This window comes from Anser cygnoides, chromosome 3 (genome assembly GCF_040182565.1).
Source record: "Anser cygnoides isolate HZ-2024a breed goose chromosome 3, Taihu_goose_T2T_genome, whole genome shotgun sequence".
NCBI lineage: Eukaryota > Metazoa > Chordata > Aves > Anseriformes > Anatidae > Anser > Anser cygnoides.
The window spans coordinates 3,940,519-3,965,899 of record NC_089875.1 but is presented as its reverse complement, the minus strand read 5'-3'; the positions used below and the strand labels follow the sequence as shown (position 1 = coordinate 3,965,899).

Genomic DNA, 25,381 nt, shown 5'->3' with positions numbered 1-25,381 from the left:
GGAGGGCCCGAAGAAGGGCGCAAAGAAGGGCCCAGAGGAGGGCCCAGAGGAGGCCAGAGGGGGGCCCGAAGAAAGCCTGAAGAAGGCCTGAGGGGGGAGCAAACAAGGCCCAAGGGGGGCCCAAGGAGGCCTAAGGGCCGAAAGAAGGCCCAAGGAGGGCCCAAAGAAGGGCCCAGAGGAGGGCGTGTGAAGAAGGCCCGAGGAGGCCCCAAAGAAAGCCCGAGGCGGGTCTGAAGAAGGGCACAAAGAAGGCCCGAGGAGGGTGCAAAGAAGGCGCAAAGAAGGCCCAAAGAAGGGCCCGAGGAGGGCCTGAATAAGGGCACAAAATAGGCCCAATGAGGGTCCAAAGGAGGCCCAAGGAGGACCCAAAGAAGGTGCAAAGAAGGGCCCGTGGAGAGTGCAAAGAAGGCCCGAGGAGGGCCCATAGAGGGCGCAAAGAAGGCCCGAGGAGGGCACGAAGAAGGCCCGAAGGCAGCCCGAGGAGAGCCCAAGGCGGGCAGGCGGAGAAGGCCCGAGGACGGTCAGAAGAAGGGCGCAAAGAAGGCCTGAGGGGGGCCCGAAGAAGGTGCAAAGAAGGCCAGAGGAGGGCCCAAGGAGGCCTAAAGGCTGAAAGAAGGCCCGAGGAGGGCGCGCAGAGAAGGCCCGAGGGGGGCGCGAAGAAAGCCCGAACAAGGCCCGAGGGGGGCGCGCAGAGAAGGCCCGAAAAAGGGCGCAAAGAAGGGCCCAGAGGAGGGCGCGCGAAGAAGGCCCGAGGAGGGCCCGAAAAAGGCCCGAGGGGGGCCCAAAAAAGGGCGCAAAGAAGGCCCGAGGCGGGCCCAAGGAGGCCTAAGGGCCGAAAGAAGGCCCGAGGCGGGCCCAAGGAGGCCTAAGGGCCGAAAGAAGGCCCGAGGCGGGCCCAAGGAGGCCTAAGGGCCGAAAGAAGGCCCGAGGCGGGCCCAAGGAGGCCTAAGGGCCGAAAGAAGGCCCGAGGCGGGCCCAAGGAGGCCTAAGGGCCGAAAGAAGGCCCGAGGCGGGCGCGCAGGGAAGGCCCGAGGCGGGCGCGCAGGGAAGGCCCGAGGCGGGCGCGCAGGGAAGGCCCGAGGCGGGCGCGCAGGGAAGGCCCGAGGCGGGCGCGCAGGGAAGGCCCGAGGCGGGCGCGCAGGGAAGGCCCGAGGCGGGCGCGCAGGGAAGGCCCGAGGCGGGCGCGCAGGGAAGGCCCGAGGCGGGCGCGCAGGGAAGGCCCGAGGCGGGCGCGCAGGGAAGGCCCGAGGCGGGCGCGCAGGGAAGGCCCGAGGCGGGCGCGCAGGGAAGGCCCGAGGCGGGCGCGCAGGGAAGGCCCGAGGCGGGCGCGCAGGGAAGGCCCGAGGCGGGCGCGCAGGGAAGGCCCGAGGCGGGCGCGCAGGGAAGGCCCGAGGCGGGCGCGCAGGGAAGGCCCGAGGCGGGCGCGCAGGGAAGGCCCGAGGCGGGCGCGCAGGGAAGGCCCGAGGCGGGCGCGCAGGGAAGGCCCGAGGCGGGCGCGCAGGGAAGGCCCGAGGCGGGCGCGCAGGGAAGGCCCGAGGCGGGCGCGCAGGGAAGGCCCGAGGCGGGCGCGCAGGGAAGGCCCGAGGCGGGCGCGCAGGGAAGGCCCGAGGCGGGCGCGCAGGGAAGGCCCGAGGCGGGCGCGCAGGGAAGGCCCGAGGCGGGCGCGCAGGGAAGGCCCGAGGCGGGCGCGCAGGGAAGGCCCGAGGCGGGCGCGCAGGGAAGGCCCGAGGCGGGCGCGCAGGGAAGGCCCGAGGCGGGCGCGCAGGGAAGGCCCGAGGCGGGCGCGAGGAGGGCGCGCAGAGAAGGCCCGAGGAGGGCCCGAAGAAGGGCGCAAAGAAGGGCCCAGAGGAGGGCCCAAAGAAGGCCAGAGGGGGGCCCGAAGAAAGCCCGAGGGGGGGCGTGCAGAGAAGGCCCGAGGAGGGCGCGCGGAGAAGGCCCGAGGAGGGCCCGAAGAAGGGCGCAAAGAAGGGCCCGAAGAAGGCCAGGAGAAGGCCAGAGGGGGGCCCGAGGAGGCCTAAGGGCCCAAAGAAGGCCCGTGGAGGGCGCAAAGAAGGCCCGAGGAGGGCGCGCGAAGAAGGCCCAAGGACGGCCCGACAGGGGAGCAAACAAGGCCCGAAGTGGGCACAAAGAAGGCCTGGGGAAGCCTAAGGGCCCAAAAAAGTCCCAAGGAGGGCCCGCGGAGAAGGGCCCGAGGGGGGCCCGCGGAGAAGGGCCCGAGGGGGGCCCGCGGAGAAGGGCCCATAGAGGTCGCAAAGAAGGCCCGAGGAGGGCACAAAGAAGGCCTGAGTAGGGCCCAAGTGGGGCGTGGAGAAGGCCTGAAGGCGTTCCGAGGAGGGCAGGTGTAAAGAAGGCTGGAGAAGGCCCGAGGGGGGCGCGCGCGGAGAAGGCCCAAGGGGGGCGCGCGCGGAGAAGGCCCAAGGGGGGCCAAAGAGACAGAAAGCACCAGAAGAACACAGTATGCTAAAGCAGAGCAAATATGAAGAGATTTTTTTTTTTTAAGGAGCATTGAATTGGTACAAAGAGCAAAGGAAAAGGTGAGAGAAGATCCAAATCAGTTAAGAACAGATCAGAAATAATGAGAAGAAAGAATTCAAAGTTGGACAACAGTACATGAAACAATATGGGCAAAACAACTCAAAGCAGAGACCAGAGAATTGGAGAATAAAAAGAGAAGGTATAGGGAAAAAAACAAGAGGTCAGAGACAACCAAACATGAGAAGATCAGAGAAGAATTTGTCTGTCAATAAGGGTAAAAAGAGGGTCAGAGAGAAAGAGGTTAAAAAGAATGAGATGTTTGAAAAATAAACAAACTGTAGGAAACGCTACCTCAGCCTTTGAAACCAAATTGATGGCCCGGGAGTGGGGACCGATATTTTAAAGAGATTGAAAACACTATTTCACTCTTCAGTTAGAGGTTATCTGTGCACCAATATCAAAATGTTATTGAGGTATCTTAAGTAACGCAATACAGACTTTTATCTATACATCTGTGTATATAAATTGGATAGGTAAAATCCAAACATATTTAGCAGTAGAGATGGAAGTCAACGTACACTTGCTTTGTGCAAGATATCCCTCACCATCAGTTTCATTTCAGTTAAGTTACGTCCTGAGATGTAACCTGCATTCCCTTAATAGAAGCTTGAAGAGTGGGTACTTATTTTTTCACAGAATCACCTAGGTTGGAAGAGACCTCCAAGATCACCTAGTCCAACCTCTGACCTAACACTAACAAGTCCTCCACTAAACCATATCACTAAGGGCTACATCTAAACGTCTTTTAAAGACCTCCAGGGATGGTGACTGAACCACTTCCCTGGGCAGCCCATTCCAACGCCTAACAACCCTTTCAGTAAAGAAGTTCTTCCTAACATCCAACCTAAAACTCCCCTGGCACAACTTTAGCCCATTCCCCCTCGTCCTGTCACCAGGTACGTGGGAGAACAGACCAACCCCCACCTCGCTACAGCCTCCTTTAAGGTATCTACAGAGAGTGATAAGGTTGCCCCTGAGCCTCCTCTTCTCCAGGCTAAACAACCCCCAGCTCCCTCAGCCGCTCCTTGTAAGACTTGTTCTCCAGACCCCTCACCAGCTTCGTTGCCCTTCTCTGGACTCTCTTGAGCACCTCCATGTCCTTCTTGTAGCGAGGGGCCCAAAACTGAACACAGTACTCGAGGTGCGGTCTCACCAGAGCCGAGTACAGGGGGACAATCACTTCCCTAGACCTGCTGGCCACACTGTTTCTTATGCAAGCCAGGATGCTGTTGGCCTTCTTGGCCACCTGAGCACACTGCTGGCTCATATTCAGCCAACTATCAACCAGTACTCCCAGATCCTTCTCTGCCAGGCAGCTTTCTAACCACTCATCTCCCAGCCTGTAGCGCTGCTTGGGGTTGTTGTGCCCCAGGTGCAGGACCTGGCACTTGGCCTTGTTGAACTTCATACAGTTGGCCTCAGCCCATCGGTCCAGCCTATCCAGATCCTCCTGCAGAGCCTTCCTACTTTGAGCAAATATCGAAGGGGGTGATCCCATGGGCTCAATAAGAAGAATTTAAATGTGTTTGCAGCAAGGCAGACTTGCTGACATTCACACTAGTACAAGTGCAGCCCTACAAAAACACAATGTAGCTGGAAATTTCCATGAGTTTCAATCAAATCAGGCCCACGTATTTGACAATATACATTCGTCATACTAGCTTGTTACAGTGATGCAGACAAAGTACAAAGAAAAAGAAGAAACCAGATGACACCTCTGATACCTACAACCTAGCCATGACTGTTGATTTTAAACCAGGAAGATCATATAACTTTATTAAGAAGCAAATAGTAATTCAGCTACTTCACTTCATAGAAGACAATCTGAAGCTGGCGACGCTAAGTTGTGGCCCTCAAGCACAACGCTTAATTGTCAGAGACAAGAAAGCCAGGCTTTTCAGCATAGTTCACATTTATTTCCTAATACTTCTCTTGCCTTTTTTTTCTTCTTCTCTTTTGTGGGCCAAGAGGAGACCTGCTTTAGATAGAGAGACCCTGACTTAAACTTATTTTATCTCTCCCTACTCTATGAAAGCAAATATTCCCAGCAACAAAAAGCTGAAACTTCGTTTTGGGAGCTTATAGTGCTTTTGGAAGCCTGTTAAAGGACAGAGGAGCTGAAAAAAAAGGGATTACAAGAGAAGACTCACATCCTTCTCGTATCCCCTTTGACCCAGATTAGAGGACCACATCATATAATTCATTCAAGACAACTTTAACCATTTAACCAAGAATTTGTCTGGGAAGCAGCCATGTAGATTTAAAAAGAAAACACCACCACCAAGACCAAAAAAAAATCAGAAGCAAAAGTAGTCCTATATCGACCGTTCCAATTTAGTTCATGAACTTAGCAACTCGTTTCTACAATCAACAGAAAAAGAAGCTGGACACATCAAGTATCAACAGAAACTGTTAGTTAAATGGCCGCATGCAAAAAATAGCATCTGAAGGCAATTGTAAAGACCGGAATCAATCCGTTCAGATACTAACTTATTAATCCCCCTCAAAGACTGCCTGATCTTTGCAGGTAGCATACATAAGCCTGCGGTCTTTTCCAGGCATGCTTGTTGTTTCCTCTGCAAATGAAGAGGCCCCTTCTTTGACTTCCAGCCAGTAAAATAATGTTTTTTCCAGATAATGAGCCAGTTTACATAAGGAAAATACTCCAGCGTCCTGGACCTGTCTAAATAGCATTCCACGTACTCCTGCCCGCTCAACACCCACACAGTTATTTCCAATGCTCGTTCCGTAGCATCTCAAGAAATTCTAACTGTGTGATTGTGTTCTTCTCTCAGCCAGCTTTCACAGTTGTATCTAGGTGGGGGCCAAATTGTAAGACACAGGACTTATGAGAAATGAAGATTCAAATATGCATTCATCAGCTGTTGCCAAAATAACCACTAGTACAAAATCCCCACAAGATTTTGCCTTTAGTCCTTAAATAAAGAAGCTGAGTTAGATGTGCGCAGGATACGTACTGGCTAATGCAGCAGGACAGTCATCTCCCCATCATCCATTATGGGAAATCAGTAAGTCAGGACTCAGAACAGTGGTTTTCAGGGTTGCCTATCATTTGCTTCGTGCCCACAGAAAACAGTGCGGATTTTAATACGTCCATTTCTAAGTACACACTTTGGCAAAACAGGCCAAGTTGGTGACTAAGTAAATCCTGGACTAGATTTTCTCCATGGGTTTTACCATCTCATTTTTTTTTTTTTTATAGGCTTTGACCTGCATGGTGGTTTTTCTGCAGCTCTCCATGGGTAATGATTTAGCCCAAACCAAAGTTGTTTTACTGCATTCAAGGTGTGATACAGTTTCAGTAGGGCTCTTCACAACATCCTCCTGTTCAGATTCTATGGTACTGATCCAACTGCAACAGGAAGTTCAAGATGCTTAAGTTCACTATAAAAACCTTAAGAATAAATGGCAGACTCAATTCTCTCTATAGAAGTTCTCATCCTCAGGATGTAAAATGCAGAAAAAAATTCCCTTCTTATCCCTTAGTCTAGTTCATGAGCTCCAAAATGCGTATTTGCTGACAGACAAGTTCAGATTGGCACAAGAATCTATGCAAGTTTGTTTCGGGACAGAATTTACACTTCTATAGCTTGTTTTAATACATGTGCTTAAGTTCATTGCTGTTACCCCTCTTCCATCTATTGTACCTTTTACCTTTTCAAAAAATTTGGCTTACAGCAAAGCAAGGCAGCCAATCTGTGATGAATGCTTCGTTGCTTATGAAAGCAACATGCTTTGGTGTCAAATGGAAGTTTTTGGCCTCTTAAGAAAGCCAGGTAGCTTCAAATTTACTAATATGTTTATGTTTCTTTTTCATATCACTGATCTACTACTCTTTTTTCTTGTTGTTGTTCCTCCATTAGGATAAATTAAAATTAAAAAGCATAACAAAACAGGTATTTTGGAAAAGATGAGCATTTGGACACCAAAATATAGCATAATGCTTCCCTGCATGCCATTTTCTTGTCAGACCACAGCTCAAAGAAAAGAACGCATTTGCAATAACCAAAACCAAATGCCATAGCTGATTTCACAAGCTCCACACTTGGTTTTCTCTATGACATGGCTTTGGTTCCTAAGCATTCACGTCTTTTTTTGTCCTCACAGAACTCTAAAATTCACCAAATCAGAATTATCTTACCTTTAACCTGCAAGCTGTTGAACAGACATGGAAGATTCTCATTAACTACGTATTTGGGATGGGGAAAAAAAAAAAGCGTAACTTGTAGTTGGTTTGGTGATTACTGACCTTACTGACCTTCTTTCCCACCTCCAGCTGTCAGGACACCCTGCAGAACTACCCCTGGGCAAAACCACACTTAATTCATCATCCCACATCTTCCCAGGCCCTCTCCCTGCTGGTTGCTGGTTCTGCTCAGTTGTCACTTCTGCAGAACTCTTTAAGGAAAGAGACTGGCAGCTCGGGCTGTGCCACCCAGCAAAAAAATCCTGCTCGAGAGCGACGCACTAGTTCTTGGGGTAGCTCTCACTCCTGGTCCATTCTTTGGTTGCCCTGGCATTAACCTAAGGAGAAAAGCAGATGGGTAGATTGAGTAAATGAGGAAGGTAAAAAGCTTACGCTTAGGAATTTTGTACTCCTCAGAAACTCAATCTTAGTTGCATGATTTTAACCCATAGAAATCACAAGCATCCTGAAACAGTCACTTTGCTATTCTTAGTCATTTTGGTAACCAGTGCTGTTATAACTTACATTTTCCACGAACAAACCGCTAACTCACTTGAGCAGTGGTTCAGCCACACACGTTGCAGACAGCAATAGTTTTTCTGTTATAGTTTAGACTTAAAACGTCAATCTTTGACTCATGCTGTCAGAAGTCAATACAAACCGTATTTGCCTCAGTCGTCCTTCCCTTCTCCCTTGCCCCAGAAATAGACAAAGAGGAAGGTCTGAGTGCTATGGGTAGAATTGCAGTGCAAAGCCATGAAGCTGTGCAGCACCACAGAGCGCGTGGGACACAGCCCAGGAGCATTTGCCCAGGAAGATGTGGCAACCAGCCTTTGGATGATGCGTGTCTTCAAGAATGGGACAGGAACAAGGTTTGCCAGTGCAGTCACTGGAGGCTAGAAACAAAGTTATTTAAAACTTGCATAGTCTCACAAGGCTGAAACACAAAGCTGGAACAGTGCTGAGTACACATTACTCATATGCTAATGAAGAGGATATAAAACAATAATGACCTTAAGTGACATTTATCGAGATTGAATTCAGAGCCCAGACAGAAATATTCCCATTTGTAACACTACATCAAGCACAGAAAAGATAAATAATACAACAGGCTTTTCTGACAACTTTTCTTGCTTTTTACAGAATGGTCCTGTGCATGTCAAGTTGCAGCCTTTTAAATGCAAGAAATTTATCTTTTCAAAGTATTTTATGAAAATGACTAATGAAAACTACTTTGCCAGAGCTACTACTTTTGTTGTTCTTACCACAGGTAGAAAACTAAGGTACAGGAATTCAACTCCTGATTTATAACAAGTGCAAAACAAACTAATTACTCTGGTAGTTTTAAAAACATGTAACAATTTCATAAGACTACTTTTAGAGAGACTAGTATTTCATCTTCTGTTTTTTAAATGTCACAACTTACTGTTATTTTTGGACACTACCAGAACAAGAACAAAAAGCCAACTATTGCTATTAATTGGAAATAACACATTTAATTTCTAGAAGGAAGGAAAAATAGAAAACATACATGGCTCTTCATCTTTGGTTGTCTGATCTCTCTCAATTTTCAAATAAATCACCTCTTGTTATTTCCACTCATACTAGATCTTTAAGTGTCTGGCTTAAACACAGCTCTAATGGCCGCCAACTTGGAGACAAGCTACTTTATACCAAACCTGCGTAAGTTACTAGAAAAATGAGTCCTGTCTCACTTCAACAGCCCCATTTTTTAATGATAATCATCATTGCTGCTGGTTACATGCCACTTACTGAAAAAAGAAAATCATAGTTTAAAGTTCAGTTTAGAACTCTGAGGTGCTATTTTAATGTTCTTAAAGGATGAGACGGTCAAAACCATTCTTTTTTCTTGTTTTTTTTTTTTTTTGGCTTATACTGACAGGGGTAATGAATTGCAATGAATTCAAAAAGAGGCATGACCACTGTAAATTTAACTGCAAAATGAATACAGTCTTTTATGACAGAAGCTTGCTTCCTTATCCACACTATCAGATGCATATGCATACACTTTTATCACTTTTGTATGACATGTTTTCTTAGAATAGTAACCACTGACTCTTTGATTGAGATGCAGAAACACTTCCCTTAGGGGAAAATTCTGCTTCCCAAAGTATCTTTCTTCCCTTTGTTTGTAAACTCAAATCTTTCTGAATATTATTATGCTATTCTCTGCTGTACACCCATGCTCAGAAGCTTCTCTCTGTTTCCAGCAGGATAGGTTTTCCTTGTTCACCATCACAGTCAGTCGGTTCCAAACTACCAAATGCACTTGATCGGTCCTGTCGTATTGCTTGAAAGGCCAAGAAGTCACAGAAGCTGGATCAAAGTTATGCACAAAAGATACTGTATTATTTCATTACCTTTTTTCTGTTAGCTATTTGAAAATGAATCTGAAGATGTTCAGCTGGTGACAGAGAACAACACTTTTAATGTTCTAGGTTTGCAAGTATTCTTCAGGCACACCAATACAAAGTACTCTTGGGAAAAAAAAAGTATCTCCATGTGTACTTGAATACTCTCTTACCATATTTTGTCCATTTTTGCTATTAGGTATACAGCCTCCTGTGCTAAATCTGACTCTAATCTCCTTCACGCATCAAGATATATTTATTTTATGTAAACACTAGTTCTGAGTATCTGAAGTTTCTAACCTCTACTTTAACAGTGCTTTGTTCAAATTAATATGACAACTTAAAAATTAACCATACTTCTTCGTGATTACAAATTACCTATCAGCTCCATGATCCTAATATTCTCAGTCTTTTTTGATACAATATTGTATTTCCACTACAGCTGATATAGCAAACACTTCAAAAAACACCTGAAGACAAATTAATTGAAACACTCTAGGAAAGAACGCTATTTTCTACTTCCTGTATTTACCTTCCCTGCACTGTTGATACCTTCATCACTGACACCAATACTAACAGAGACCAACAGCAGGGTTTCTAAAATTGTATCACCCAGATCTGCTTTTGACTTTAAAAAAAAAAAAAAAAAAAAAAAAAACACACTTGCAACGCTGTAAGACTTGGTATAAGAGGAACTATATTAACAGGAATGCAAAATTAGTAGGAGAAGTTTAATTTTAACACAGTTTTATTTAGGCACAGAAAAAGAAAACAGAGCTAAGTGCCCAAAAACTCCTTTGGGCAAGTTTTAAATGTTTATTTCTGATATATATTAAAGAAATTCTTCTAAATAGCAATTTTTTCCCATTAATTAGCCCTTACAAGATCCACAAGCTCTTCAATTATTTGGAGTAGAAATTAATCAGGTAGCATATATGTAAACAATTAAATGTATACAATAGACCTGTATACAAAATTTCTTCAGTATTTAGTTATATTACTACCTTTTTTAATCAGATGTTTATAGACTTCTGCAGAATTAAAAACATTAAGACTCATTGTCTCAGCTCTAAACCCAAAGCAGAAGTGTTTTTTGTGTTTTTTTTTTCTTTTTTCTTTTTTAAATAAAACCATAATTATGGCTACTTTTTGTAGCCATCATCAGCACTTCTATTCAGAGACTGCATGATACGAACCAAATAGCTCCAAAACCATTAATTCCTTAGGTTTTCAACTAATTCCTTAGTTTTTCCAACAACACAGCTAAACAATTTGGGGGGCAGAAAGAAAGGGTTATCATTATTCTAGTTACTTCAAAACTTGTCACCAAAGTTAAGTGATTTTTTTGGAAATTTTAAGTGAACAGGAATTAGACCAGACTGTAGAAATGTCAACAGATGTTGTCAGAAGAACGTGGACAAAAGTAAAGTCTGAGTATAAATGAAGTTCGGTTATTTAATTTTCTGCTTTTTCCTTGCCTGAAACTGTTCCGTTTTGGTTTTCACTGACTTTATTAGCATTGATAAAGCAGGATCTGTAGATTTCTTTGCGACCTCTTTCTTTGCCATCTTGCTCTCCTGCTCCTTGTTTGCCTCCTTAAGACCTTGCTGCTTTTGTTCTCTTCGGCGAGCTTTCTCTTCTAAGATCTTCTCTACTGCTTTTGTCTTCTTGAAATTTGGATCTGAAGGATCCACATTAAATAAGGGGGAAGTAAACATAGCTTGGAACCTTGTATCAGCAACATTGACCTGAAGCAGAAAAAGAAAATTTATTTTAAGTAACCTTTACTCATATAGCAATGTTTCTAAGTACAACACTAGATGCTTATTGAGCATATGAAATGGTTCATCATTCCAGGAACTGCTCAAGTCACAAGTTTTCAGTGAGTATAGAGTAGAGTACCAGAAGATCATACTAGTAAACCAGGTGAGTGAATACTTGTACAAATCCTGCATAAACCTCAATCAGCAAACCAAGGAAGAGTCTATAGTTGAGAACAATTGACCAGAATCAAAGACACAGTGGAAAATTATTAGAACAAAAGGTACCTGTGAGTATTTACTCAATGAGTTGTACAAGGTCTTATATATTGTCCTGTTACTTACACAAAGTTGGAATGTGTCCCCCCTTCAACCTCGTGTCAAAATATTTTTGTTTGTTTTCTAAAACAGCCTGTAAAACCCTAAAAAAGGTAGATATAGCTGCTTCTCCTTCACCTAGAGCAAGGGAGAAGGATATGGAACCACTAATTTATCCCAAAAATAACTGATACCAACAATTAGCATCTAAGTTGTTCTAGTTAATCTTCAAAAATCAAGCATACAGCATTACCTGGAAGTCATCTTCTAATAACTCTTTCTTTTTCATTAAGAGTTTCTTTTTCTTCTTGCTCAAGTTCTGCTGTTCTACAATCTGCTTATAATTAAAATGCTTTCTGCCATCGTCCTCATCATCCATCATAAGTAGAGCCATTTCAGCCTGTTACAAAATAAGAGTTGATGTACGCAATGAAATGGAGTTTTCTATGAAAATATACAGCAACTACGTTAGTCAAGTCTGATTCTACATACGTATGAGTTGAAATAGGGTTGTTAAAACAGTATTATATCATGCATAACATTATTGCACCTCAAAATATTTAAAGAATGCAAGTTGATTTTTTTAATTAAAAAACTGCAGATACACATTTCAACTTTCTAACATGTACTAATAACCTAATTTGAGAATTGTATACCCTAACATCAAAAGAACAAGTATCATTTTCTACGGGTATTCAAATCACAAAATAATTGACATTCACAAACTTCATAAATGTAATAAATTCTGAGAATGAATAAAAAAACAAATAAGCAATAGCAAACAATTCAATCTTGAAGGTTAAAAGCCAATAGGACAAACATGCTGAGACAGCTTTAAAGCTAGAGATTAACCATCCAGTGTTGTTTCCATGCCCATTTACATTTTAGGGTTACTAAACTCTGTTGAGCTGACATTCAACTACAGTTCTCCAGAAAGATATTCTGGTATAATCTTCAGGGACCATTTACCAGTTTCCTTGGGTGATTTGTTCCAAAAGCTCTCACTATTCCAATTATACAGCTTTATTCTATTGTTAGCCTAGGGGACTACTAGTTCCGCTCACAAACACATCTCCAAGTATTTGCAGAATTCAGGCAAGGCACCATCTGTAATTCTCAATGTTTTAAGCCACTTTACCTTCTGCTTTTCAACTTCAGCTTCATCTTCTTCGTGGTCACTTTCAGCTGACTCTGCCTTCTTCTTTGAACCTAAGTGCAAAAATAGGCCATGCACACATTTATTCAAGCTTTTGCATGAGACCATGATGTACCTATCAATAGGACCTCAAAGTACACCTCATTTTCTTTCTTTCTTCAACATCAGATGCCGAAAACTGATGAAAAATTAGCTAGACTTAAAGCAATAAAAATCTACAGAATATTTGCATAATTCAAGGAGGAAACAATATTCAAATAGATTCTACTGTATTTTTTATAGAGCAGTAGAGAGGTATCACAACAGTGCAGGCAAGTATGGCAACTCCACTCCCACAGTATTTTAAATAGAAATTATTTTAGACTCCTAAGTCTTACTGAAATGTACTACAGTTCTCAAATTGTTCATTCTTTCTGCTTAGAGAACGTAGCAAATACTTTAGAATAAAAAGCAAATGTGCACCTCCTCTCTGTATCCAGAACACAAGCCTGCCAGCTGAGTAAGATAAAATATCAGTCAAACAAAAACCACATTTTTAGAATTTACTTGTAAGCCTAAAACACCCTATCTTGCCGTTAGGCATTAAGGTAAAAAAGACCTATTTTCATCCATGGGGATAAAAATATGATTGACTGTTCAGACTGAATATTCTTCAGATAAAGCTTTCTTATTCTTATACTTAATGTTAGATGCATAGTGCTAATTAGAGACAAAATGAGTAGTAACAGCATAAAGCGTGAGTCAAACATAACTTTTATGAACAGGTCTGTTTTCATGAATCCTATGAAATTCAATGTATTCTCCTTGGAACACCCGTAGAACTGGACCAAGAAGGAGCAGGAAAATAAGGTTTTGACCTGAAACACGTACTCTGACCTTTGAGCTTGGAATTTCATTCCCAGGCAATTTATTACAGTCCACTGGGGGTACTCTTAAGGAAGATTTTGGCTCCATTTTGTTAAGCCAGATTTGTAGTCAGACTAGAAATATAATCATGCCAGAAAAATGTCAAGTTATATCACTAAGTATACTCTGGAACAGGATGCATTTCTTGAAGAACATTTTTTCCTCCCTTGACTACTCTCTTGACTATTTCTAAACAGATTCCAAGCTTGAAATGGATTTCTAGAAGAAACTACTACCACCAGAAAAAATTAACTATCCAAATGCACAGTGTCATCAGCTCACAAGCTGAATTGTTGTTCTAGCAGTTCCAAAAAGTGTGCAGGAAAATCAGATTCAGATATAATATTGTTACCTAATTTAAACAATTTATTTTAATGTATGAAGGGAGGAAATACCTGTCTTATGTAAGGTTTCAACAACTTGGAAGTCTTCTCTGTCTTTCCAGAACTGACTAAACTAGAGCAAAGTAAACAGAGCACCAGATATGCAAACTGATGACAATTATTCTGGAAGTTAAATCTAAGCCTCTTATAGCCTTTCTTCCTACACCTCTAAGAAGTGCCCTCATAATATCTTCCCGCATCTTTTACTGTGTGAAGAACCACTAAAGCAAAGACAGCTTATGCTTCAGTCTTCAAAGACTCATGTTGCTGTAGATTGGGGTGAAATCAGGAGACAGTATCAAACTAAGCTTTTTTGCATAGAGAAAGGAGGTAGAATAAAAATAAAACTAAAATCCATTAATTTCTTGCTGTGATCTTTTGCAGCTAAAGTTGAAATCTCTCTCAGCACTAAAACTATTGCATCGCAGTGAAATCAGTTTGGTTTCATAATTCACAGAAGTGCCATTTTCTTTCTGTTTAACATAGTCCTGACATAGTCCATCTACCCACATACCCATCTTCTTTTGCACATACATCACACAATATCCTGAGTTGGAAACTACCACGTTAATAAGCAATTACACCGTTCAGCTATTCACTTCCCTGAAACAAGGCTGAAACAAGAAAAATAACAACATTTAGTTTCAGGTGAGCCCACAAAAACAGACAAAGACTAAGACTGAAATTGGCCAAGCCAAATGAAAGATTTACAACACTTTTTTCCAGCAATACATGCATTCATATAAATCAAAAGTGATAAGTGCTTTTTCTTTCCCTTGACAATACCAAACAGAATCAAGCTTCTGAAATACAAACAAACATCGAGGCTCATATAGCTACAGTACTTCACAGAACTAAGACAAATCTGACAAACACACACTTGAGTAGACTTTACATAACTTCCAGTTTTCCTTTTCATAGCACTGGTGCTTAAACAGAATATGAAAAACTGAGGCTCTGTGTCTAATACCTCCTTACAGTCTTGCTTCCCTTAAACTACCCCACCTCATCAAAAATGAACTTATGCAAAACCCTTGCACATTACAATCAAGAAGTCAAACCACTATGGGAGCATATATACCACTGCAAAGCACTAACAGCACTATTGTATCTTCAGTTTTGCTCTGGTCCACCTGAGTCTGTAAATATATTGTGTAATATACTTTTCCAGTATAATTTAATATCATATGACAGGCAGTTTAAGGGAGCAATTTCCATCTTTCAGGGGAATTGTGGAAGGCTTATGAAAAGTTACGATCATTCAACTTAATACTGCCTGTACCCTAGATATGAAACTGTCACAGATAAAGCCTAGTCCAGAGAAGATTTTAACTCATTTTCCCCAACCAGGTAAGCAAGCTGTGCTTAAAGAGAACCCCAGCTGTGAGACAGAGACCTTTCTTAGGGAACTTGGGTAAAGCCTGACAAAGTTGGGGTGTATAACAATAACTAAAATGTCAGTTGGCTTGTAGTCAACCACTGTATTCTCCCTTTAAAACTTCTCCAGGGTTAGCCACATTGTTTTTCCCCCTCAGTAGATTATCAATAATCTTGCAGACATAAGTTTCACTTGCATAACCTTTATGTCTGTTTTGATATCCCCAAAGGCTCCATGCAGAGTAAAATCTATTCTCCCTATTATGGATGAGAAGTTTTAATCATCAGAGACAATCATTCTCTGCTGAGTCCCACCACAACACGAAGAACTTCTTACATAATGCAGAAAAACATGTTCAGAGATCTTGCATACCAATATTTGATGTTTCAATGTTGTATGAGAACATCCACATACTCTTGCTATTAGAAAAATTTTAAAAAGGTGTTGGAAGAAATGGCATCTTTCCAACAAGTTCTGAAACCTAGCCTACACACAACTCATCACAGAAGTCTGGCAGAAAACAGCACTGCATTACACCTTCCTTAAATTAAGCTGATACTTTCTGTGAAACATAAATACAACTCACTGTTTTGTACTTCAGACTACTAAGACATTCATATAAACACATTAAGAAATTCAAAAACAAAAGCTGGACTTTATTTACTTTCTCCTAACACAAACTTCTAACCATCAGGGCATAAGCCTATGGTGTTTGGTGTCAAATTAGAAGTAGTTTACTTCTGAGTTGTGGTATTTGTAAATCTGTTGCTAATACCACATCCCCTCAACCCTCTTAATATGCAATCGTATGAATCAGTCCTAGGCTTTGGCTCCCCAGAGCGTTCAACTTGCACTTCTTGATTACCCTCAACTTAAAATTTTAGCCACCAAAGTCATCCTTGGAATAAATTTGTCGTCACAGCAAGAGCTAACTTAAACACCAGACCAAAAACTTGTGAAAGCAGTATCCCAAAAATCTGAACTGGACAAGTTAATTCCCAAAATACTACACTTCAAAATATCTTACTATTGTCCTTGTGCCCATATAATAATGCTAAAAAAAATTCCTAGACTAAAACACACATGGGAATTCTGCTACCTATTTAGCATTAGATCATTACAATTCTGAAAGCCTGAACAGTTCTCCATTTTCTATTAAGAAAGGCTACATATATTAAAGACTTATTTTCAGAGAAATAATTAATATATTTTCATAGTGTAGATAACTCTTTAAGCTGTCCACAAATAAAAAATCATGTATGTGTCCAGTTTATTATTTCAGCATTTGGTTTTCTAAGCAGCCAGAGTACACAAGTAAAAACATACATCAGACTGAGAGAAAACAAAATTACTTTCTTATGAAAGACAGACTTTTATTTTTTTAACATGTCAAATGTTTCTGTCATTTACATAACTAACCCAACCATCAAAGGGACCATATAATCTGTCTGGAAAACGCTTCCAAGGCAACCAAGTTTTTTTCCTCTAGAATTTTTAGGGGAGTAGATGGTTCGCTTGTTCTCAACAGCCATCCCCAGTAATTGGCTAAGTAACAGTCTCTGATTATAACTGGGTGAAATTTCGCATTTCCATTACATATATTACAGTATGCATCATTTTATCACGAATCCTGCCTGCAATTATAGGCAAATGACACCTACTTTTTTCCATTCTGAATACGCCATCTCTGCATTTAGAATAGCCTTTGTTTCTAAAGCTCGTTATTTAAAGAAAGAGCACACTTATCCCAGAAAAGAAGTTACGTGTCTTGACTCACCTGTTTTTCCAAGTTCTTCAGCAAAATATGGATCATTGAGATCAACATCAGATGGAATTTCATCTTCACTCAATTCTTTCTCAACAGTAGCCTGTAACAAAGCAGAAACATTATTTCAATTAGCATACAAACTACAAGTTTCACTGGAATTAAATGTTCCTTCTGTCAGAAACTATGAATGTGAAAACCAAAGTATTGCATGCTAAACCATCATGAAACTAGAACCCACTAGAAATCGCTAGTTAAGAACAATCAATTTAAAATCTGTATTATAGATTGCAAGCTTTCTTTTATTTACCTAAAAAAGGGCAACTTCCGTTTTCCAAGGAACTCTTTGAGCTTACCCACAGATTGTAATGCAGTAGCTAATCATACCAACAAATACATGCATAGCCTGTAGTTCTGGGTACATAGTTGTTAACCTGATTGCTCTTAATTCCTACCAAGAAAAAATTAAATCCTTACTACCTCAAGCATCATACTGTTCTGTTCTTCACTACTTCACAAGTGCTATTAAAAAAAAACAACTTGTCACGTTCTTCAAGTGAAAACTCCTCCTACCCAGGAAGTCATAGAATCAAAAACCACGATGGTACTCTAGGAAAGTGTAATTCCATTACTTGCTCTATTCACATGCTCTTTGCCGGACACCGCTTCTGACAGAATACAGCATGCAAAAAAAAAAAAAAAAAAAAACATACATGCATCTGACGTGGCATCAAGGCATTGTTGCATCCTTATGCTCCACAAAAACTCTGCCTTGGGGAAAAGCTAGAGTAAGGGGCTTCACTTTATGCTTCAAAAAATTGAAAGGGACAAATTTGGATTTAGAAGAGCACTTTCTATTACTGGAAGAATTCAGTGATACACCTCACCACCTAATTTATCAGGCCAAACAAGAGAGTATTACATTACCAAAAGTTGCTCTACTACCTAACAGTGCAACTTAATTCAGAGCACTTATCTTCTGTAAGATTGAAGAAGTTATTCATGAAATGCCAGTTAAAACTGAACTAGAATGGACAAGGTACCTCTAGTTATGGATTACACTTACAAACATTATTCTGCAACATGAACCGTATTCAGAGTAATTCAGATTACACAGAAGCTAGATTCTATATACTGCATGCTTTTTTTCCTAGTATACAAGCAAACGTTTCATTTATCTGCCTATTCCTGCACGTCTCTGCCACAGGAGTCAGTTACTTCACAATTACCTTCTGTGTGTGGGAAGATGAATCAACAGCAATTTTTGCATTTTTATAAGACAACTTTGCTATTCATACACAAAAATATTTACTAAATTTGCTTTTGTAGTTCAAAAGTTGAATGATTCTTCATAGCTATTAGTTCTTTGCTGCTACAGCTCTGACAAGAGTCTGTATTATTCTAGGTCTGTAAGGTTCAAAACTACAGCTATCATGCATTCCAACTTTGCACCAAAAGCATACCATAGCAAAAAGACCCTTCCTAATACATTCGGAAGATGCACGACTTCAAAAACAAACAGATAAATGACTTTTTTTTTTTGTAAGAGCATTATATATGATCAGTATTACTCTGAACATCCTTTAGCTCTGTAGATCTGATTAGCATTAAGGCTTTCTGAATGAGCAACCAGTGCACATTTGAGCCATAAAACAATACTGCACTCCTGCCATAAAATAACCCCCCCCCCCTTAACTAAAACTAGAACAGCAACTTGAGAAAAGGAAAGAGTAACTCCTTCTGCAACTCAGACAAGACATTACCTTTCTCTTCTTTTTAAGGTTTCTTTTTTCTTTCTTCTTCTCTAGGTATTTTTGCCATGGAGTTAGGTTATCCTTTCCTTCCAACCTATTTTTGACCATTTCTTCAGCATTTTCTTTGAGGCCTAGTAAAAAAAAAAAAAAAAGGAAGTTAAAGAAATGGGATCAATTTGAACTTTTTTTTTTTTTTTTTTTAAAAATCAACTGCTTTTCTTTTGCAAAGGAAAAACCTAGTTTTTCTTCCACAAGTCCATGAGAACAATATAAGTATCGCTTGGAGCAACATCTCGGTAAATATGATCAGTTTACAGGTTGTGTTTTTCCAAATAAAACATTTATCCAGTAACAATTCATACAGGAGTGAGATGAAGAGGTTGCGTATGCAATATTTTATTCCCAACATCTTTACTGTTCCTCAAAAATGTCACCTGTCCAGACAGTAGACTGCATAGTCTACAAAGTCTACCACTTTAAGGCTGAGAGTAACATAATAATGCAGTAATAACACAGCACCCTTAAATTTAATGTACCTTACTATTATTAGTTAAGCTTCACAAAAACACTTCGAATCCAGTCCAGTCATTCCCACTTTTTGTCCATGGGAAAACAAAGATTGAGTTGACAAAGATTCTGAAATGTTAAATCACTATACGGCCATATCACAGCTGGCTTGAACCTGTAGCTGGTGCTCTCTGTTTCCTGTTTCACCCAGAAATATTTGATGGTTGTTGCTATATCAGTATGCCCCACTGACATAAAACAAGTAATTTCTTGCATTATGTACTAATACCACAAGTTGATATGTACTAAGTCATACGAGGCAAGATGTTTTCAAGTAATCTAGTCTTAATTCTGTTGTACCCCTCAGGATAACAGAACAAATATGAAAACCTGTATCTTGGGTTTAATTCCAAGTAACAAAGGAGAAGAGGGAAGCATATTCGAGCATTGCAAAGGTTAGGATTTTTCAGTTGTTTAAGTGATACAGAAAAGGAAGATCTTTCTCAACTTGGATTGCTGTTTCCTACTTTTTATTTTGCCCAAGATACTTCAAATAGAAAATTGCACCTTGTTAAATACAAAAAATAAAAACAAAAAACACGGCATTGTCTCTTGTATGTAAATTCACAGAGAACAAAATGTTTTCTAATCCACAAAAGCAGAAATAAGTAATATTATGAAATCCTGATCAAGTATTATGCATACATTGCACAATCTACCTAATAGCTCTTAACTAAGACGTCTGTTTTCCTGTTAACAGGTATAAGTTTTATTTCACAAAACTCTTTTTAAAGCTACATAGTACCAGTCTGCTTTAATGACAAAAGCTATCCTAAATTAAGAAATAGTAAACCTCCTGTACGACAGGAAAGCTAGATTCAGATTCAATGCTTAGGGTAAATTACAAATGTTTTTTAAAAAAATAAGCTAACATTGAAAAGAGATTAAGGGACTTAATTTAAAAGATTATAGACTGCTTGAAAGAGATCAGTCTTGAAACAACAGAAAAACATTTAAAAGAATGTTCTGTGTTATCACCGGGTACCATTTCAAGCTGTAATAACTCAAATGAAACAATACCAGCTGTCATTGTGTCGAGGCTGAGCACCTGAATTTGCACAATTACGTCCTAAACTTTAATTCAGCTCTCTTGTCAATATGCATTGATAAAGCTTCTCATCACGTGATCACATTTTACCTTTGCCCAATCTTAACCCTGTTTGATATACAGGTAATTAACATGTCACTCCTCAATATTTTGTCACTGTACAACTTATAGCTATGTTACTGAACATACTAGCGTATGGTCAAATTACCAAAAAGAATTGAACTCTACTCTAGAAACAGAATGGAGCCTTCTACAATGTCCATCATCACAGTATTCAATAGTGCAAAAACGTCACCCTAAAAAAGGAATCCACTAGCCACAGTGTCCCCATTTTACAGCTGCCTTTACAATCAGGATAAACACTGACTTTGATGGGCACCCACAAAAAGAAAACCTCATGATGGAAAGAGATTAAACAACTTGCCTTGCAACACACTAGAGCAGAATTCAGTGGCAAAAAGGCAGAATCCACTTCTGTGAAAGGAGGTAGTAGCCCGAGCAATGAAGGATTTGCTCCTACTTGCAAGTCCTTCAGTCATTCACTACACGCATTTTTTTTTATTTTTTTTTTTTTAAGAAAAGCCTTCTCTAACAAAAGAGTCCGATGTTCTGTAATTAACATCCTCCTTTTGGACATGACTGTTAGATCTCGGGGCATGTAGTGCTGTTTCTGCATTTCTCATACTAGCCATTTCTCATCATAGTAGAGCATCCATACATAGCTCCAATTTCTCATACTAGCTTTATCGCTCAAATCATATATGGACCTCTCCAGGTGTCCTAGACTGTATTTTCTCCCAGCTCCCAGGTTTCTCATTTGACCCTTGTCTGCTCCTCATCAACCCTTCCAGCTCTTCTCAGTAAGAAGGAACTGAAAACAGATGGCATAATGGCAAAAAAAAATTAACGAGCAGCCTTCATGGACAGCCCTACCTGTCCCTAGAAAAGCAGGCACAACATTTTTCCAACAAACTGCAAACACTAATTTCTCTTCTTGCACTTGCCTGCTCTCCAAAAATAATTCCAAGGCTAGAAAGCTAGTTACAGCATGTCTGAAACATGAAGTGTGGACAAGGTCTAAAAATGTATTAAACCATGCTTTATAGGAAGAAAAGAAGGAAGAAAGAAACACCACGTAAAACAGCCTTCTAATATGCTAGAAAGAAGCCAGAATTAACAGTAAGTGGCAAGCCAGTGCCGCCACAGAAACTGGTTACTAAACCAGCAAACAAATACAAAGCCACAAAAAAGTAAAGGAAAGTGTGCTGTACAGGTTCACCAAAAATGTGCCACTAAGAAACCCTCATAAAACCAGGGCTGTAATTTAGTTACTTCCAACAATACATGTTTTTGTCTCTGAAGTCTAGGAAACGGCAGTCATATGTTTCCTAGAAACTGAACTACTATTACTTGGGATTATTTTTCAGTAGGTTTTGGAGAAAAAAAAAAGTTACTGGTCAGGTAGCAACCTTGCAGATTCTCTCTAAAGACTGGATTAAGAAACGTATCACATCTCCAGAAAGGGGGGGGGGGGGGGGTGTTAAAAAAAATCTCAGAGGAGGTTACAAGATTTCTGATTTATTTGCCTAGAACATGGCATCATTTGATCCATCTGGCACAGAAGGACTTGGAAGAAAATACAACCCTTTCTTGTGGTATTTGGCAATCTCATGAAAGGCCTTAAGAGTTTCTCCACAGATCAGAATGGCTTACAAACTACTGTCCAGACCGCTTCCCGAGAATAAGAGTGTATTTAAGTGGTCAAAAGACTTTTGATTGCAGAACTGGAAAGAAATCATCTGCTTTAGGTAGACTTATTAACTGGCCATAGAACAAGTTAAATTAATTCGTATCTGCTCCTCACCCTTTCTATTTTTAGATAACTGAATCACTAGTCATATTTAATCTTTACAAATAAGGGCCATGAAAAGAAGGTGTAAAGGTAATATATATTAGCATGCAACTAAATCATACTTGAACTAGGGGATTAGAGGTGTGAGACACCATACCACATTACCAGCTAAAGTATTGCTTCTCACACTGCTGAACACTGAGGGAAGAAGGCCGAGACAGAAATTTTGCTTCTCTAAACAGCTGAAAAACTTTAGGCAATTTAACTGCTTGCAATTGTCACAGTTATTAAAAGCTAGAGAGATGCTTCTCAGTAAATCTAAATGAGTAAATTCATCTTACGTGTAATACCTTACCTACCCGCCCCCCCCCCCCCCCCCCCCCCCCAAAATAACAGAACAGATACACACACCTTGTTGCAGTTAGATCAAAGGAATGGCCAGCAGAAATATTCTGATAACATCACAATTTGTTTGCCACAAATATCACACAACTTGAGTCGAGACAGTTTTCCTAACACAGAACAACTCCCTTAAAAAAAAAAAAAAAACACACCAAAAACCCCTTAGATGCTAAAATGTCAAGTGTGAAGAACCACAGCACTGAGTGCACGCTTCTTTGTGCTGCATGTGGTAGGACTGCTTATTGTTTCCTCTAGCTGAAGCAGCGATCTAGATTGAGACAAATTTTGATTCAGTTCTGTCATTTTCTTGCCCCACATAATCTGTAACAACATACAGTTGGGGTCCACTATGCACTTTACAGGGATCTGACTGCCTGCTGGTCTACTTCTGATGAAAACAAATTTCAAAGTTTCCTTTAAGCTCAGCTAAATATTTACATCTCATTCTTCCCAAAGGAAGAACTTAAGTCCAATAAAAAAGCTGTATGAGAAACTGGCTGAATATCATCAAGAACAGCGATTGTGGTCTTTTCCCTCTTCACCTTCTAAGGAGAGTTTTGGGAGCTGGATAAGAATGCATAGTAATTGTTGCTCAAATCAGCTATGATTAAGAAAACAGATGGATGCTTAAATATAACATTGATTTTGTGCCTAAAAGAAACAGACCAAAGAAAGTTGGAACTACATCTAATTTGTTTTTGCTGGCGCTGTGGTTTATTAAAACTATTATGATTCAAGAATAACTGAATCATTCACAAAGTATGCTTTCTATAACCATGTGTAAATATTTGTGCCAAAACTCAAATTTTTAAATTAATTCAGATCTGCCTTTCAATTGAAAAAAGTCCTAGATTTAACTGTTGTAGCTCTCTCTATATTAAATATTTGGGCAGGAAAATGACCTTGCAGTAAGTCCATCAGATTGAGGCAGGAGTTTGATAATAAAAGCATTTCAAGACAAAAGTTGGTTCTAAAAGACTTAAGGAGTCTTAAGAGATGATAACAAACTATTTTTAAATTCCCAGAATACTCCAAATGGAACATAATTAATTCTTTGAGAATTTAAATATGCACATTTGTTCAAGGAAAGGGTAATAACTAACATACTTCTCTCCCATAAGAAATCATAGCCTCAATTGTGCATATTTGCCAGAGCAACAAACTACTGTTCAGCATGCAGCGACTGCATTTCACTCTCAGAGCCGCCCCCCTTCAGGTGTGCAGGACCTTCTCTCCAAATGCTGTCTGAAGTCTACAAAGGCTACACGTTGCCACATATTAGACCTGTAAACAAAGTTAAGACGCTCTTCTTTGCTTTTAACACTTATTTCAGAAAGAAGCCATCCACTTGATGAAAAATAAAAAAAGGGAGGTAGGACACGAATAGGATTTTAAAAGCAGTCTGACAGACTCAAGAGTTGGTAGGCAAGGGAGCTGAGTACCAATATCACAAACTGAATTCAGGTTTCCAAAGCCTGAATGCTCTTGTACTATGAAATAAAGAAATAAACTACTAACCTCCACGAGGTCAGTCAATACCATTACTAGCTACTAGCCCTTAGAATACAGCCAGCACCATCAGTTTTACCCATAGTTTTCAGAGTTTCACTAAAAAAGGCAAGTGAACGCTTTCACGATATCCAGAACCTCTGATCTTGGAAAATACTCTAGAAAGAGTAAGAAATGAAGAAAAAGCTAACACATGCTGTAAAATCAAAGTTGCAAAACTGTCATCTAACACTATGAATTACTAATGTAAGCTTCATTGTGCACACATGCGTGCTTAACCCATCATGATACAAACCCATCTATAACAGCACCCAGGCATCCTACTGACTCTAGACAAGGCCATATTTACCAAGGTGCATCTTTGCTGTTTGGTTGGTTTGATTTTACAAAGCATGTGGCCTGACAGAATGGCAGGAAGGATGAGGAATGTTGAGTGTTACCACTGCTCCTTTCCATCCCTTATTCTAGGGAGAGGAGAGTATAGAAATAGTCCTAGGAGCTCCACAAGGTGCAGTAATGAAGGAGTTGGACTACATGAGGTACAGAACAAAGTCAATTTTCTGAAGTCCAGTTCACTAAAAAAGAAACACGGGAGCCACTCTATTGGGGAATTTGATTCCATCTGTACTATCGTTCCCAAACATCAGTATATATTTTCTTGTAACATTCAAGGTGCAGTTTATGAAGCTACGCCCTTCAGCAAACTTGTTGCTCTTTCTGTGCCACTAAGTTTCCTTCAGTCTATTTTCATTTCCTACAATGGATGGTTTGCTCTAGATCCCTAACTTTGTCACCATCTTAGGTTGCTTAAAAAATAAATAAAAATAAAAAACTTAAGTTTACCTATGTGTGAAAACTCAGCTGCCTTGAATGCTCAGTGATACAATCAAATAAAAGATAATAACCAAGCAACTTCAGAAATGCAAATACTGACACACTGTGGACAGATGAAGTAAAACATCCACATAGCCGTGTCAGTAAGCACTTGTCCCATAAAGCACGTTATATCTTTCTCTAAAGAGTTCTGGGAGAACACTGGCCAGAAATTATTGGAATTATATAAGCACAGCTGAAGCTCACAACTATTCTAATGCCAATGCTTACTTACAAATACAGGCCTTATCAAGAACTAGCCCTGACATGTTCAATTGATTTCAGTGAGTTGGCACACACCAGAACAAGATGTTAAAAGGGAACATACATACTCAACACAAGTTACCCACGTGAATTCAAAGTAACAATAGTGCAAGTCAGATATGCACTTCGAGATGGAATTAACACATCAGTTGGGACGGGGATGAGTTCTAGCATGGCTCTGGTCTCATATGTACAGTAACAGATCAGATCGTGTCCTTGTATAGACTGCAGTCCTACATGTACTGCGCCAATACAACAACTGCTGCCCCTAGAAGGGGCATGTTACCCTTTTGTAGTCTTTGGACCACATAATTCAACCCTCTGAGCCTTCA

At 40.7% G+C, this 25,381-nt stretch overlaps 2 protein-coding genes across 3 annotated transcripts in view; one reads left to right on the top strand and one right to left on the bottom strand.

The window, feature by feature from the left end:
- Nucleotides 1-335: 335 nt before the first annotated feature.
- Nucleotides 336-869, top strand: LOC136790607 (octapeptide-repeat protein T2-like). The gene has a single exon (XM_066995517.1). It carries the CDS (start codon nucleotides 336-338, stop codon nucleotides 867-869), a length of 534 nt encoding a protein of 177 aa, XP_066851618.1.
- Nucleotides 870-9,791: 8,922 nt separating this feature from the next.
- ESF1 (ESF1 nucleolar pre-rRNA processing protein homolog) overlaps nucleotides 9,792-25,381 on the bottom strand; it is a 31,061-nt gene continuing 15,471 nt past the window's right edge. For both annotated transcript variants that reach the window (XM_048060954.2, XM_048060955.2), the window contains exons 10-14: nucleotides 18,544-18,665; nucleotides 16,793-16,883; nucleotides 12,331-12,401; nucleotides 11,446-11,592; nucleotides 9,792-10,862 (exon numbers count right to left, since the gene is read on the bottom strand). In XM_048060954.2, coding sequence (XP_047916911.2) covers nucleotides 10,566-10,862; nucleotides 11,446-11,592; nucleotides 12,331-12,401; nucleotides 16,793-16,883; nucleotides 18,544-18,665 — 728 coding nt within the window. In that variant the 3' untranslated portion in view covers nucleotides 9,792-10,565. The remainder of the gene's footprint in view (nucleotides 10,863-11,445; nucleotides 11,593-12,330; nucleotides 12,402-16,792; nucleotides 16,884-18,543; nucleotides 18,666-25,381) is intronic.

Coding starts and splice junctions, on each gene's coding strand:
- LOC136790607 (XM_066995517.1), top strand. CDS start 336: ATGAGGGTCCAAAGGAGGCCCAAGGAGGACCCAAAGAAGGTGCAAAGA.